Consider the following 12,403-nt stretch of genomic DNA (forward strand, 5'->3'; position numbering starts at 1 on the left):
ATACAAATTTAGGAATGATAATCTGAATTTATGTAAAAAGTAGCCACTTAATTTATCAAGAGAAGACATTAATTGAGGAAGAATCCTTTAATCTGTAAGCATAATGAAAGCATGTTTATATTACCTTTTCTGTCAGACTCTTGGCATTGTCATAAACAATCACTTTGTTTGTACTGACTGCATATGGTGTGGATGATTTGTCATCCCACATTGTTGTCCACATAGAACTATTAGTCTTTAGTTCCAAACATATCTGAAAATATACAGTTGATTGTGCCATCAAATAATTAGGCATATAATTGCAGCAGACAAAGGTTTAAATCATATTTTGCATTGTAGATTTTGTTTTTGTGTGTTATGTGGTTTGTGAATGATATACTCAATAGCTTGTTTAAAATTCACATGTGAAGAAGCCACCAAAATATATTCTAGTCATTGATCACAACTGTAAAAACAGCAGTCCACTCTCTGGAACTGTTGACTAATTTCACTCACATTTCCAATTTAATTAATGTACTGTAATGAATGTTTTTAATTTATTGCAATAACAATTTACTCTAACAATAGTTTTCAAAAGCAGTAGACAGTATGTTCCCCACAAATATTTATCAAACTGTTGTTTATATGTAGCCATATAATCAAAAATGTGCAGGTGTTATGTACAATAATAATAATAATAATAATAATAATAATAAAATACTGACTGTAGAACATGCCCCACACATTGGCTTACTACTGCCTGCTCTAGTCCCACCACTGGAAAAATGTATAGGATTACAGTCACACCAATATGTTAAATGTTAAACTATTCACATCATTTATTGGCTGATATGTGTTCACTGAATGCCATTTCATGTGGGAATGATCACCACCAAACTAGCAGAATGCATCAATGCAGATGAACTACCTATCCTGGAGACATGTTAAACTCATTTGCTGTTATGACAGCACCCCACAGGATGAGAATGCTTAACAGTGCCCATGGCCACAAGATTAAACAGACGTAACATTCTCTTTGGCTGTCATGCTCTCATAGTCGTGGGAGCTAAATAACTCTGAAATGAAAATGCTATTCAAAAACTAATTAAATTTGGATGAATATGGAAGAGAAGGAAATGCAAGTGAAGAGAATAAGACACTGATGAAAATGGATAGTTGCTATGTCCTGTACGTTGCAAAGAATCCAAATCCATTCAGATGTGTAACACACAATCTCATTACACTCATTTTCACATAGTACTTTGAAAACTGTTACAAAGACACTCACAGGGATACATAGTATGAGCAGACTCACTGACAGAATTGTTTACCTAGGGGTGGCAGTAAGCAGAGCTGGCCAGTGCTTACACTGAGTTCAGCCATCGTGGACCTCACATTGCACTTTATGCCAAGAGTTATTGCTGAGTGCTCACTAATCATCCATGTACTGAATGTCTCTATGTGGTTTCAAACTAAAGACGAAGTTGAAGAAGAAAGCCCAGAGGCCTGTTGATTCTTTGCTCATGCTTATTGAGTGCACTAATGTATCTGACTGTGGGTTTTTAAATTTTTGTGTGATGTTGATATGAAGCAGTAAGCAACTGCGAAACTACAAGAAAACTTAAATTTGTCATAAGAGAAGCTCCATTTTGTAAATGCCAGTTTCAACGTAAGTCACTAGGCATCTGCTAGAGTGTAGTCCTTTTTCACAAAATAAACTCCAAAGTAAATTAAGAAAGTATTTTCTGAGTATATTCATTGCTTCATTCTTCAAGAAGCACTCTGTTCTGAAGCATTAGGGAATGATGAAGATGAAGGTGACGATGAAGATGATGACACGAAAATGATGGAAACATATACAAAACAAGAGAAGGAGAATTGTCAGCTTCGTAGTCCATCGCCACAGCTTTAGCAGGATTCTTAAAAGTGAGATAAAACTCAGACAGGTAAAAACTGTGACTGGTGACTGAAGGATACACTGCAGGATACACCGAGAAGGGTCAGCATGGTGCAACAAAAATTAGTCGAGCAACTAAGGTGGAGTGAGGAAATGCAGCAGACTATAGAGAAAATTAGTTTAAAAGTTAGATAAATAGAATACATACATAAAAGTTCAAGAAATGTGTGACAGTGCAAAAGGAGAAAGTAGCCTGAGGCCACTCGGAGCACGTGCCACAGTGAGAGGTACTGACCGAATACGGAACTGCACAAAATTTTGATATAAAAGCCACTTTCCCTCTGGAAACACATAACTTTGGTAGTTTCTGACTCTCTGTCTAAGAGGATCTGAGGTAATGAGATAGACAGGTTGATTGCTTGTCTCAGATCAACCAGCAGGTCACAGTGGGTGAGATTATGGGTTATCATGAGAGGACTGTTACAGCTGCATCGAGGGGAATCCTCTTGATGTGAAAGAAAATCGTGAGCAAGTCTGGTGTGGCTGATATGCTTTCTGCACATTAAGATTTCAACTTCCTGAGAGGTCTCAACAGAAATATGTCAGGCATTGGTGGTGCCGTTGATGCTCTTAGCTTGTTCTTGTGGTAGCCTGGAATTCCATATCCTAGTTTTCAAAATGTGATGTTGCGGTTGCAACGTTAAGTCTGTGCCTCAGATTCCAAGTTAAAGTTTGTGTCATGTGATTGCTTCATTAGTTAATTTGCCAGCAAGTTCATTTCCTGGAATACCCATGTGGTTCAATATCCAGATGAATGTTACTGTTGTACTGGAGCTGTGGAGTTCAACTAATAGGTCTTGGATTTTAACTCTAGGATACTCACTGTAGGCAGTTATAGAGTCTTTTGTGGCAATAGTTTTAATGTGCTGCAGAGTCCATAATATGGTGACCATCTCCGCAGTGTATAATACTGTATGCACTTGACTGAGAATACTTCTCTTGCCCCCTTGCATCTGCAAAAGCAAAACTGACCCTGCTATTAAGTTTTGATCCATCTGTGTAGATGCATGTTGAATTTGGGTAGTCATGGAGAACCAAATGGTACAGACATCTGAGAATCATGGGACTAACAATTTTCTTAGTGCCAAAAAAGAGGTCCATTTGAATCATGGGACTGGATACATAGCTATGGGGGCTGGGAAGAGAGAACTCTACAAACACAGACAAGAAGGCTAGTTAGAGACCCTTGCACAGAGCCTCCAATTATATCCCATCTAGTCTACTTTATGAACAGTGTGAACTGTTGATCGTGAAACAGAGTTGACTAACACAGATCGGTAGACATCTGACAGATTGTGAGATCATAATTCAACAAGAGTTGTTGACATCTGACCCTGAGCGGTGGGACACCAGCTTCCACCAGTAGGCTGTCCATACTGGGTGTATACGTGGACAAGAAAAAGAAAGTCCTTGATTTCCTAGTTAAAAATACATTTTTTCCACATGGGAAACTACACTTTTTCATGGGTGAAAATACACTTTTTCCATGTTAAGTGACAATATGCTTTCCCTTGGAGCTATAAAACTTACAAATCCTTTGAATGGTAAAAGTAATATACACCAGTGTTGAACTTGCCAGCACTTTAGGAAAGGAAACCCAGCAAAACAGAATGAATTTTGGAAAGATCTTTGTTGCACAGAAACTTGTATATTGCATACTTTTGTATTATGAAAGTATAAATACAAATTCTGTCGATTACAGCACAGTAGCTTTCAAAGCAATGAAAGCAAGATTTTGATGCAGTTTTGTTAGCCAATAACATCACTGTTCAGTGGCATGAACACATAAATAGGAAAAGTTACTGATTTAAATTAATATACATTCAGTACAGCTACATGACAAGCTAATCTTTCACCTATAATACTGGCATTAAATTTTTTTGTTATTTTCTCTGAGGGTGTGCTTAGGCATGATCCTAAGAGCACAGCTTAAATTTCAGCAGCTGATTGCTTGGTTGGTTGATTTGGGGCAGGGGACCAAACAGCAAGGTCATTAGTCCCATTGAATTAGGAAGGATGGGAAAGGAAGTCAGCCATGTCCTTTCAAAGGAACCATCCCGGCACTTGTCTGAGGTGCGGAAACATGTGCGTAGGGAAATGAAACCTAAATCAGGATGACCGGACATTTGTTTGAACCGTCGTTCTTCCAAATGTGAGTCCAGTGTGGTAACCACTGGGCCACCTTGGCAGCAGTTGAATGTTTATGACAAGGAAAATTATAAATTTCACTGCTGTGCACTGAACATTTGTGGGTTGCCTGACTGAACAAATGTTCTGATGATCACTTTGATTTTTCCACAGAAAAGCCAGTTGCAAGCGAAATTGCTCAAGAACTCCCCTCACACTTTTATAGTTTCCACCATTGTTATTCCATAATTTGTAATCTATGAAAGAACTAAAATAAGCATGAAAAACTAACCTTGAAGCTTGGTCTTTTTTAGCATGTTATACTTTAAGATATATCAAACACAAATACACGAGTAAGTTTTAAATAATGGCATTAATGGCTGGTCTTCAAGCCCAAAATTATTCTAAGTGGCTGGTCCTCAGAGTGTTAAGATTTGAGTGAGAGTCAAATGCTCTGTGGTTTAAGAAATTAAGTGCATTTTCTAACATGTATCATAATTCAGCTTGTGTAAAAGGAAATTTACTTTGAAAGTAATGCTTCTTAAACTGCCAATCACAATATTTTCTCATGACCTGTTATAAATCTAAACGGGTTGTTACATCATGCTCATTGAAAGCAGTTTGTTGTTACAAAGTATTGCACAGTCTTTGTTCTAAGGCCATCAACACATTTTGATGTTGACAGATGCTTATGTGCAGTTTGTTTTGTTGTAAATGGCACATTTTCTTTGCAACTAAAATTTTATTTTGGTGCTCTTCTCTTGTTTCTATTTCCTTACTGCAGTATTATTCTGCAGTAGTGGGCCAAAGTAAAATTCTTTGTTAGAGTATCAGTTATCACCAGTTAAAATTACAAAAATTTAACTGTTAACTAAAACAATGAAAAATTTCTGGAATTCTAAAAGATGTTTTGTAAGGCGGGCAAGTCCGCAGCTCGTGATCGTGCGGTAGCGTTCTCGCTTCCCACGTCCGGGTTCCCAGGTTCGATTCCCGGCGGGGTCAGGTATTTTCTCTGCCTCGTGATGACTGGGTGTTGTGTGATGTCCTTAGGTTAGTTAGGTTTAAGTAGTTCTAAGTTCTAGGGGACTGATGACCATAGATGTTAGGTCCCATAGTGCTCAGAGCCATTTGGACCATTTTTTTAAGGCGGGTAACCACAGCCAAACCTCCACATTTTTTCAAAGAAAATTCCACACTGGCAGTACGAATGATTTTTATTAAATCTGCAAGCGGTTTCGCACCACTTATCGGTGCATTCTCAGGCAATCTCTACAAAAAATAATATAATAAGATCTCATATAAACTAATTGATCCCCCAATTCTGAGGTGTAACTTAAACTTTTAAATAGCCAGTTTTTTGAATGAAATAAGAAAGTACTCACATATGCTATTTATAACATGGTAACATTGAACATTGCCCTGTAGACACTCTCTACCATTCACATCCAATACGCCGTCATCTGGTGAAAGCGGTAGTTAAAATTTAAAAATCTTTTTAAAAAATTTTTTAAATGATGGGAGCGGCAATGGCCTAGAAAATAAAAACAAAATACGATGCTGATAAAACTTCCCTAAGCATGAACGACGAGGAGCAGAACATTAGCATGAACAAACAGCAGAATTAGGGCCATGTAAACATATCAGAACACACTGTGCAAGTTGTGAGGAGCCTCGCGGCAGTGGACATGGCCTGACTGACTGGCCAAAACCCACAAAGCGCTCACGCAGTGGCGCGAGAATTGCCAGAGGCCAGATGACGTGTATAAGGTGTGTAGAGTGAGGGGTGCTGAACATTTGATAAACAATTCCTTATGTCTACTTTTTTAAGTCTAATACCATACTAGGTGGCCAATATAAAAAATGGGCAGTAGTTAAAACTATATGAATAATAATTGTGGTTCTTAATGTGTAAGGCCCACAGTGCACCTAAAAATATATTGGACAGAACCTACTAACAAGTAAGCTATAGGGGTAAGGCTATCTGTTTAAGAATCAAAATTTTCTAAAAGACCTTTGTGCCTCAGATCGGTCTGGGTATTAAGTGAGGAGCGAGGGGATTACTTCAGAACTCTGAAGATTTCAACCTCTTCCAAAACATTAAGGGTGTTGCCCTTACTTTCCAAGTGTAACACCAGCATGTTGTTCTGGATATCAGTGATATGGTGACCCGTTTCCCGCAAATGCACACCTACAGCCGATTTTGAGCCTAGGTCATTGGTGTGCTCCTTAAAGCGGGTCTCAAAACTTCTCCCTGTCTGGCCTATGTACTCCGCATCACAATCATCACAGGTGATACTATATACCCCCGACGACTTGAAACTATTCCATGTTGCGGCCTCCTCGTGCCTGAACTTCTGTCCATTGTTGTTAGGAATATAAAAAGACGGTTTTATTCCCTTAGAACTTAAGCATTTGCCGATTCTGCTTGAAATGTTACCATAGAAATGTATCCTGTGGAATTTATGCCCAATAGCTAATCCGCTATTGGGGGATCGAATAGTTTGTATGAGCTCTTATTATATTATTTTTTGTACAGATTGCCTGAGGATGCACTGATAGTGGTGTGAAACCGGTCACAGATTTAATAAAAATCATTCATACAGCCAATGCGGAATTTTCTTTAAAAAATTCTAAAAGATTCCTGGGTTTATTCCAGATTTTTCCTAAGTGAAAAAATTCCCATGTTTCCTTAAATTTCGCAGTTGTCCTGGGGCATATACACCCCGCTATAGTGTCTGAACAGAAAGCTCCAATTACTGACTGCACACTACTGCGAATGTAACTCCATCTTATGGTGGAGTATGGGGCTACGGCTGTTCAGTGTTCAATAAAAATAATACCAATCGCTGTTGTATAGGTTTATTTCTAGGCAACCAGTTTTGATGTTACACTACTTCAACTTCAGGCCTAAACTGCTCCAATCCAGTAAGTAACCTTTGTGTTACAAATATAGCAGTACCTTTAACTGGTCTCATAATAGCTATTACGAGACCAGTTAAAGGCACTGCTATATTTGTAACATGAAGGTTACTGGATTGAAACAGTTTAGGCCTGAAGATAATGTAGTGTAACGTCGAAACTGGTTGCCTAGAAATAAACCTATACAAAGGCGATTGGTATTGTTTTTATTGAGCACACTACTATGGTGAAAAGGATCTAACAAGTTCAATACTGATGGTGGTACTGACCCACAAGCAACACATACATGGCTAATGCAGGATAAAATCAAAGTTATGTAGAACTGCAGAAGAGGGCTAGTAAGAAATCTGGGGTATTAAGTTTCCTCATGCAGTTTTCCTTGAGTTGGCATACAAGGGGCAACCGTGTTAGCTCACTGCCAAATAACAGGCCTAAGAATGTGAAAGTTTCAACAACTTCAAGTAACTGGTTACTGATGTAAAGTTCTGGGTGCAGGTGCACAGTCCTGAGTCTATAAAAGTGCATGACACAAGTTTTCATGTTAGAAAATTGACATCCAAGATTCAGGACCCATTTATGTACTTTCTCAATGGCCTCCTGAAGCTGATGCTCTGTGACGCACAGAGATGTGGAGCTGTAATAGAGGCAAAGGTCGTCCACATACATCACGCTGAGACTGTAGGTCTCATGCGGTCACGACACCATTGATTGTGATGGCGAAGAGAATTACGCACGGAACTGATCCCTGAGGGATCCCAGTTTCCTTTGCATATTGGTTGATAATGTCTGAACCTATGCAGACTAAATAGAGTCAAAGGGATAGGAAATTTTGTATAAAAATGGGTAAACAACTCTGAAAGCTCCACTCATGCAGAGCAGACAGAATTAGATGGTGCCAGGCAGTATTGTATGCCTTCTGCAGATCAAAAAACACAGTAATCAGGTGTTGGTAATGCCTGAAAGCATTATGCATAGCAGATTCCAGATGACTCAGTTGGTCTGTAGTGAACTGGAACACTATAAAGCCAGTTTGAAATTGCAATAAATGCCCTCTGGCTTCCAGGCACCGCAACACTTCTTTTGAATAATTTATACAGATGGTTCATTAGAGAATTCGTGCTACAGTCAGTGAAAATTTGAGGGTCTTTTCTTGGGTTCAGGACAGGCATAACAATATTCTCCTGCCATAGGGGAGGAAGGGGGGGGAAGAACTCTCCTTCCTGCCAAATGTGATTTAAGAACCCCAGGATGTGTTTTATGCTGTCGTTCTTAAGGTGTTTAAGAATTTTATTATAGATTTTATTGAGACTAGGGGCTGTGTTTTTTTGATTTTATTTGATTTACTTTCATTCCAATTGATCCATAGTGAGGAGGTCCTCCAGGATGTAGAACATGTCAGAAAAACAACAATACATGACGAATATTTACAACTCAAACAAATAAGCTAATGTACCATTCCACAGGACCCAAGTGGAATGATCATCATTTTTTAATGAACACTATATGAAAGAATCATTTTACAAATAATAATGCACTGAATTTAAAATAAAAAAAAAAGTTTTTTTATTTATTTATTTATAGGGTAATAAACGTGTAATACAACTACTATAATACTTATTTACAATGAACACATTGCTGCACTGAAATTATGCTTAAGGGTTCTACTGAGAAATTCATCAATGGAGTAGAAGGAGTTGGCCACCAATAAATCCTTTAGGCTTCTGCTAAAGTGCTATCAAATTCCTATTCACTAACTGGAATATTGTATGAACTAAGACCTTGTGTAAAGAAGGATTAGTAGTTTTGCTCTGCCATATGCTTCTGGGTTAGGAAATTAGGATGGCAGTCCCTGCATGCCAACACCTTGACAAAGTGTGCCACAAAACACTCAATAATGACCACAGGACTAGTACAGATGTCGCCACTGAGGGAGATGCCAGAAATAACTATGGATGGTGGGTGGCTGCAAATGTCATGGAGTTTAGTTCATACTTGAGATTAAGTGGTGTGGGCTCTCATTACTGCTACATACCATTCCTAACATTCCTGCTTGCACTTTTTCTTTTTATTAAAAACTGTACCTTTGTTTGAAGTCCCTTGAATAGCTATTAAATGATCCACAAAAGGTTGATGTTAGTGTCATTGGAATCCTCTCCAGTGCTCTTTGATAGCTGCCATTATTTCTTGAGGCCACCATGACTCAGGTTTCTGGCAGGAAGTGCCTGAAGAATAGACTATTGTTGCTTTCACAACTCATAAAATTGTTTCAAAAGTATCTTGTGCCACTCCTTTGATATCCTTCTGTTCTGGAGGTGAAAGTTTGCCAGCTGACTTTCCAAAGAGACTAACATGATTTAAGTTCCATTGATGGGTTGTCTGAGAAAGAGAGATTGATAGAAAAGTGGTTGCTGTTGCAGAGGTCACACTGGAGAGAGACCTGGGCTGCAAACAGTAGGATCTATGGCTTAGTACATTTCATGGGCTGTACTGAAATTTGTTGCAGGTCCAGCATTAAGTAGACAAACTTCCAGGTCTGAAAATAATTGCTTCACTATTTAGCACCTGTTAGATGTGATTTCACACCCCACAGAGGATGTTGAACTCCCTCCATAGGAGTCAAGGTGGAAGCAGCTGTTGCACCAACTCAACCAGCTCATGACGCTGTGTAGAGCTGTCTGGAGGTAGACACATATTACATACTGTTATCCTAACTGAGACAGGCAGACATGAACAGCCACAGCTTCTAGCACAATGTTTGGCAGCACCTGCTCACTGGTAGTGTCAGAGCATATGAGCATGCAGACTCCTCAGACTCCTTCTTGCTGTTAATGCGACTTTTTACAGTAGGACTTGTAGTTAGTAAAAGAAGGGAGTTGGATTTCAGAGAACCGTGTAAAAAAGGAGCCATTTCTGAATTTTACTGCTCATGGGATGAGCAAAGCTATCCTTCAATATACGATGACCTCATTGTTGATGAAATCGGAATATTGATGTGTTCATTAAAGGTGATCCTGCCAAAGTGTATGAAGTTATGTCAACCCTATCGCATGTACTTTTACTGACATGTGAAGAATTATATTTGTCAATTACAAAAGTGACCCATCCTCCTTCTACAGCAAATAGAAATCACAAGTAAAAACAGTGCAATTAATGAAATACATGCCTCAATCTGTGGACAATCGGTTCCAGCTTTTGAGAAGATACTTTGACATGCTTAGTAGAAATTTTTGCCAGAGTGAGAGGTATTTAGCAATGTTAACAGTATTCCTGGTATTTACATTGAAAAATATAACTGTGGCATATGTGCCTACACATGTTGCTTGTGACACTCTGAATTTTTGTTATTTGACAGTTTCCATGATATATATCAACCAGGGAATGCATTTTCAGAACTGTGCTCTTAGCCACCATGCTACCAACTCACCTATTACACTCCTGGAAATGGAAAAAAGAACACATTGACACCGGTGTGTCAGACCCACCATACTTGCTCCGGACACTGCGAGAGGGCTGTACAAGCAATGATCACACGCACGGCACAGCGGACACACCAGGAACCGCGGTGTTGGCCGTCGAATGGCGCTAGCTGCGCAGCATTTGTGCACCGCCGCCGTCAGTGTCAGCCAGTTTGCCGTGGCATACGGAGCTCCATCGCAGTCTTTAACACTGGTAGCATGCCGCAACAGCGTGGACGTGAACCGTATGTGCAGTTGACGGACTTTGAGCGAGGGCGTATAGTGGGCATGCGGGAGGCCGGGTGGACGTACCGCCGAATTGCTCAACACGTGGGGCGTGAGGTCTCCACAGTACATCGATGTTGTCGCCAGTGGTCGGCGGAAGGTGCACGTGCCCATCGACCTGGGACCGGACCGCAGCGATGCACGGATGCACGCCAAGACCGTAGGATCCTACGTAGTGCCGTAGGGGACCGCACCGCCACTTCCCAGCAAATTAGGGACACTGTTGCTCCTGGGGTATCGGCGAGGACCATTCGCAACCGTCTCCATGAAGCTGGGCTACGGTCCCGCACACCGTTAGGCCGTCTTCCGCTCACGCCCCAACATTGTGCAGCCAGCATCCAGTGGTGTCGCGACAGGCTTGAATGGAGGGACGAATGGAGACGTGTCGTCTTCAGCGATGAGAGTCGCTTCTGCCTTGGTGCCAATGATGGTCGTATGCGTGTTTGGCGCCGTGCAGGTGAGCGCCACAATCAGGACTGCATACGACCGAGGCACACAGGGCCAACACCCGGCATCATGGTGTGGGGAGCGATCTCCTACACTGGCCGTACACCACTGGTGATCATCGAGGGGACACTGAATAGTGCACGGTACATCCAAACCCTCATCGAACCCATCGTTCTACCATTCCTAGACCGGCAAGGGAACTTGCTGTTCCAACAGGACAATGCACGTCCGCATGTATCCCGTGCCACCCAACGTGCTCTAGAAGGTGTAAGTCAACTAGCCTGGCCAGCAAGATCTCCGGATCTGTCCCCCATTGAGCATGTTTGGGACTGGATGAAGCGTTGTCTCACGCGGTCTGCACGTCCAGCACGAACGCTGGTCCAACTGAGGCGCCAGGTGGAAATGGCATGGCAAGCCGTTCCACAGGACTACATCCAGCATCTCTACGATCGTCTCCATGAAAGAATAGCAGCCTGCATTGCTGCGAAAGGTGGATATACACTGTACTAGTGCCGACATTGTGCATGCTCTGTTGCCTGTGTCTATGTGCCTGTGGTTCTGTCAGTGTTATCATGTGATGTATCTGACCCCAGGAATGTGTCAATAAAGTTTCCCCTTCCTGGGACAATGAATTCACGGTGTTCTTATTTCAATTTCCAGGAGTGTATAATGCTACACACATGAACTGATGAAGTAGCATCAAAACTTTGAGCATCATTTTCTCAGAAGCTATTAAGTGTTGGCAATTAAGACAAAATAGATGTCTCTTTATTTCCACTGTTCTTGCAAAAACAGTTTTGACTGTGTCAGAGAGTGACCTATTGCGTGTTCCCCCTGGTAGTATCAGTGGTAGACACTCCAACTACACTCGTGCTCATAAATTAAGGATAATGCTGATACACGGTGAAACAACACTCTGGTGGGCAGTTTGTGGGTTTAAATCACCTCAGGGTATGACCGTGCAGTGCATTTGACCTGTGGTCGTCACACGGTGGTGCTGGCAGCAGTCCACACACACAGAGGTGTGTCGGTGCACGCCAGAGTACGGTGCAGCGAGTAAATGTGTGCAGACATTTTCAGACGTGCTAATGGTGACTGTGTGTTGAAAATGGCTCAAATAACACATATTGATGACCTTATGAGGGGTAGAATACTAGGGCAACTGGAGGCTGGTCAAACACAGCAGGTCATAGCATGGGCCCTCCGTGTACCACAAAGTGTGATCTCAAGATTA

The 12,403-nt window shown here is 41.0% G+C and overlaps 1 protein-coding gene across 1 annotated transcript in view; it reads right to left on the bottom strand.

The window, feature by feature from the left end:
* Positions 1 to 12,403, bottom strand: part of LOC126469667 (probable chitinase 2) — a 323,373-nt gene that overhangs the window by 35,200 nt on the left and 275,770 nt on the right. Inside the window, exon 7 of the mRNA XM_050096816.1 lies at positions 125 to 253. Within this exon, the coding sequence (XP_049952773.1) occupies positions 125 to 253 (129 nt within the window). The remainder of the gene's footprint in view (positions 1 to 124; positions 254 to 12,403) is intronic.

This window comes from Schistocerca serialis, chromosome 3 (assembly GCF_023864345.2).
Source record: "Schistocerca serialis cubense isolate TAMUIC-IGC-003099 chromosome 3, iqSchSeri2.2, whole genome shotgun sequence".
Classification (NCBI taxonomy): domain Eukaryota; kingdom Metazoa; phylum Arthropoda; class Insecta; order Orthoptera; family Acrididae; genus Schistocerca; species Schistocerca serialis.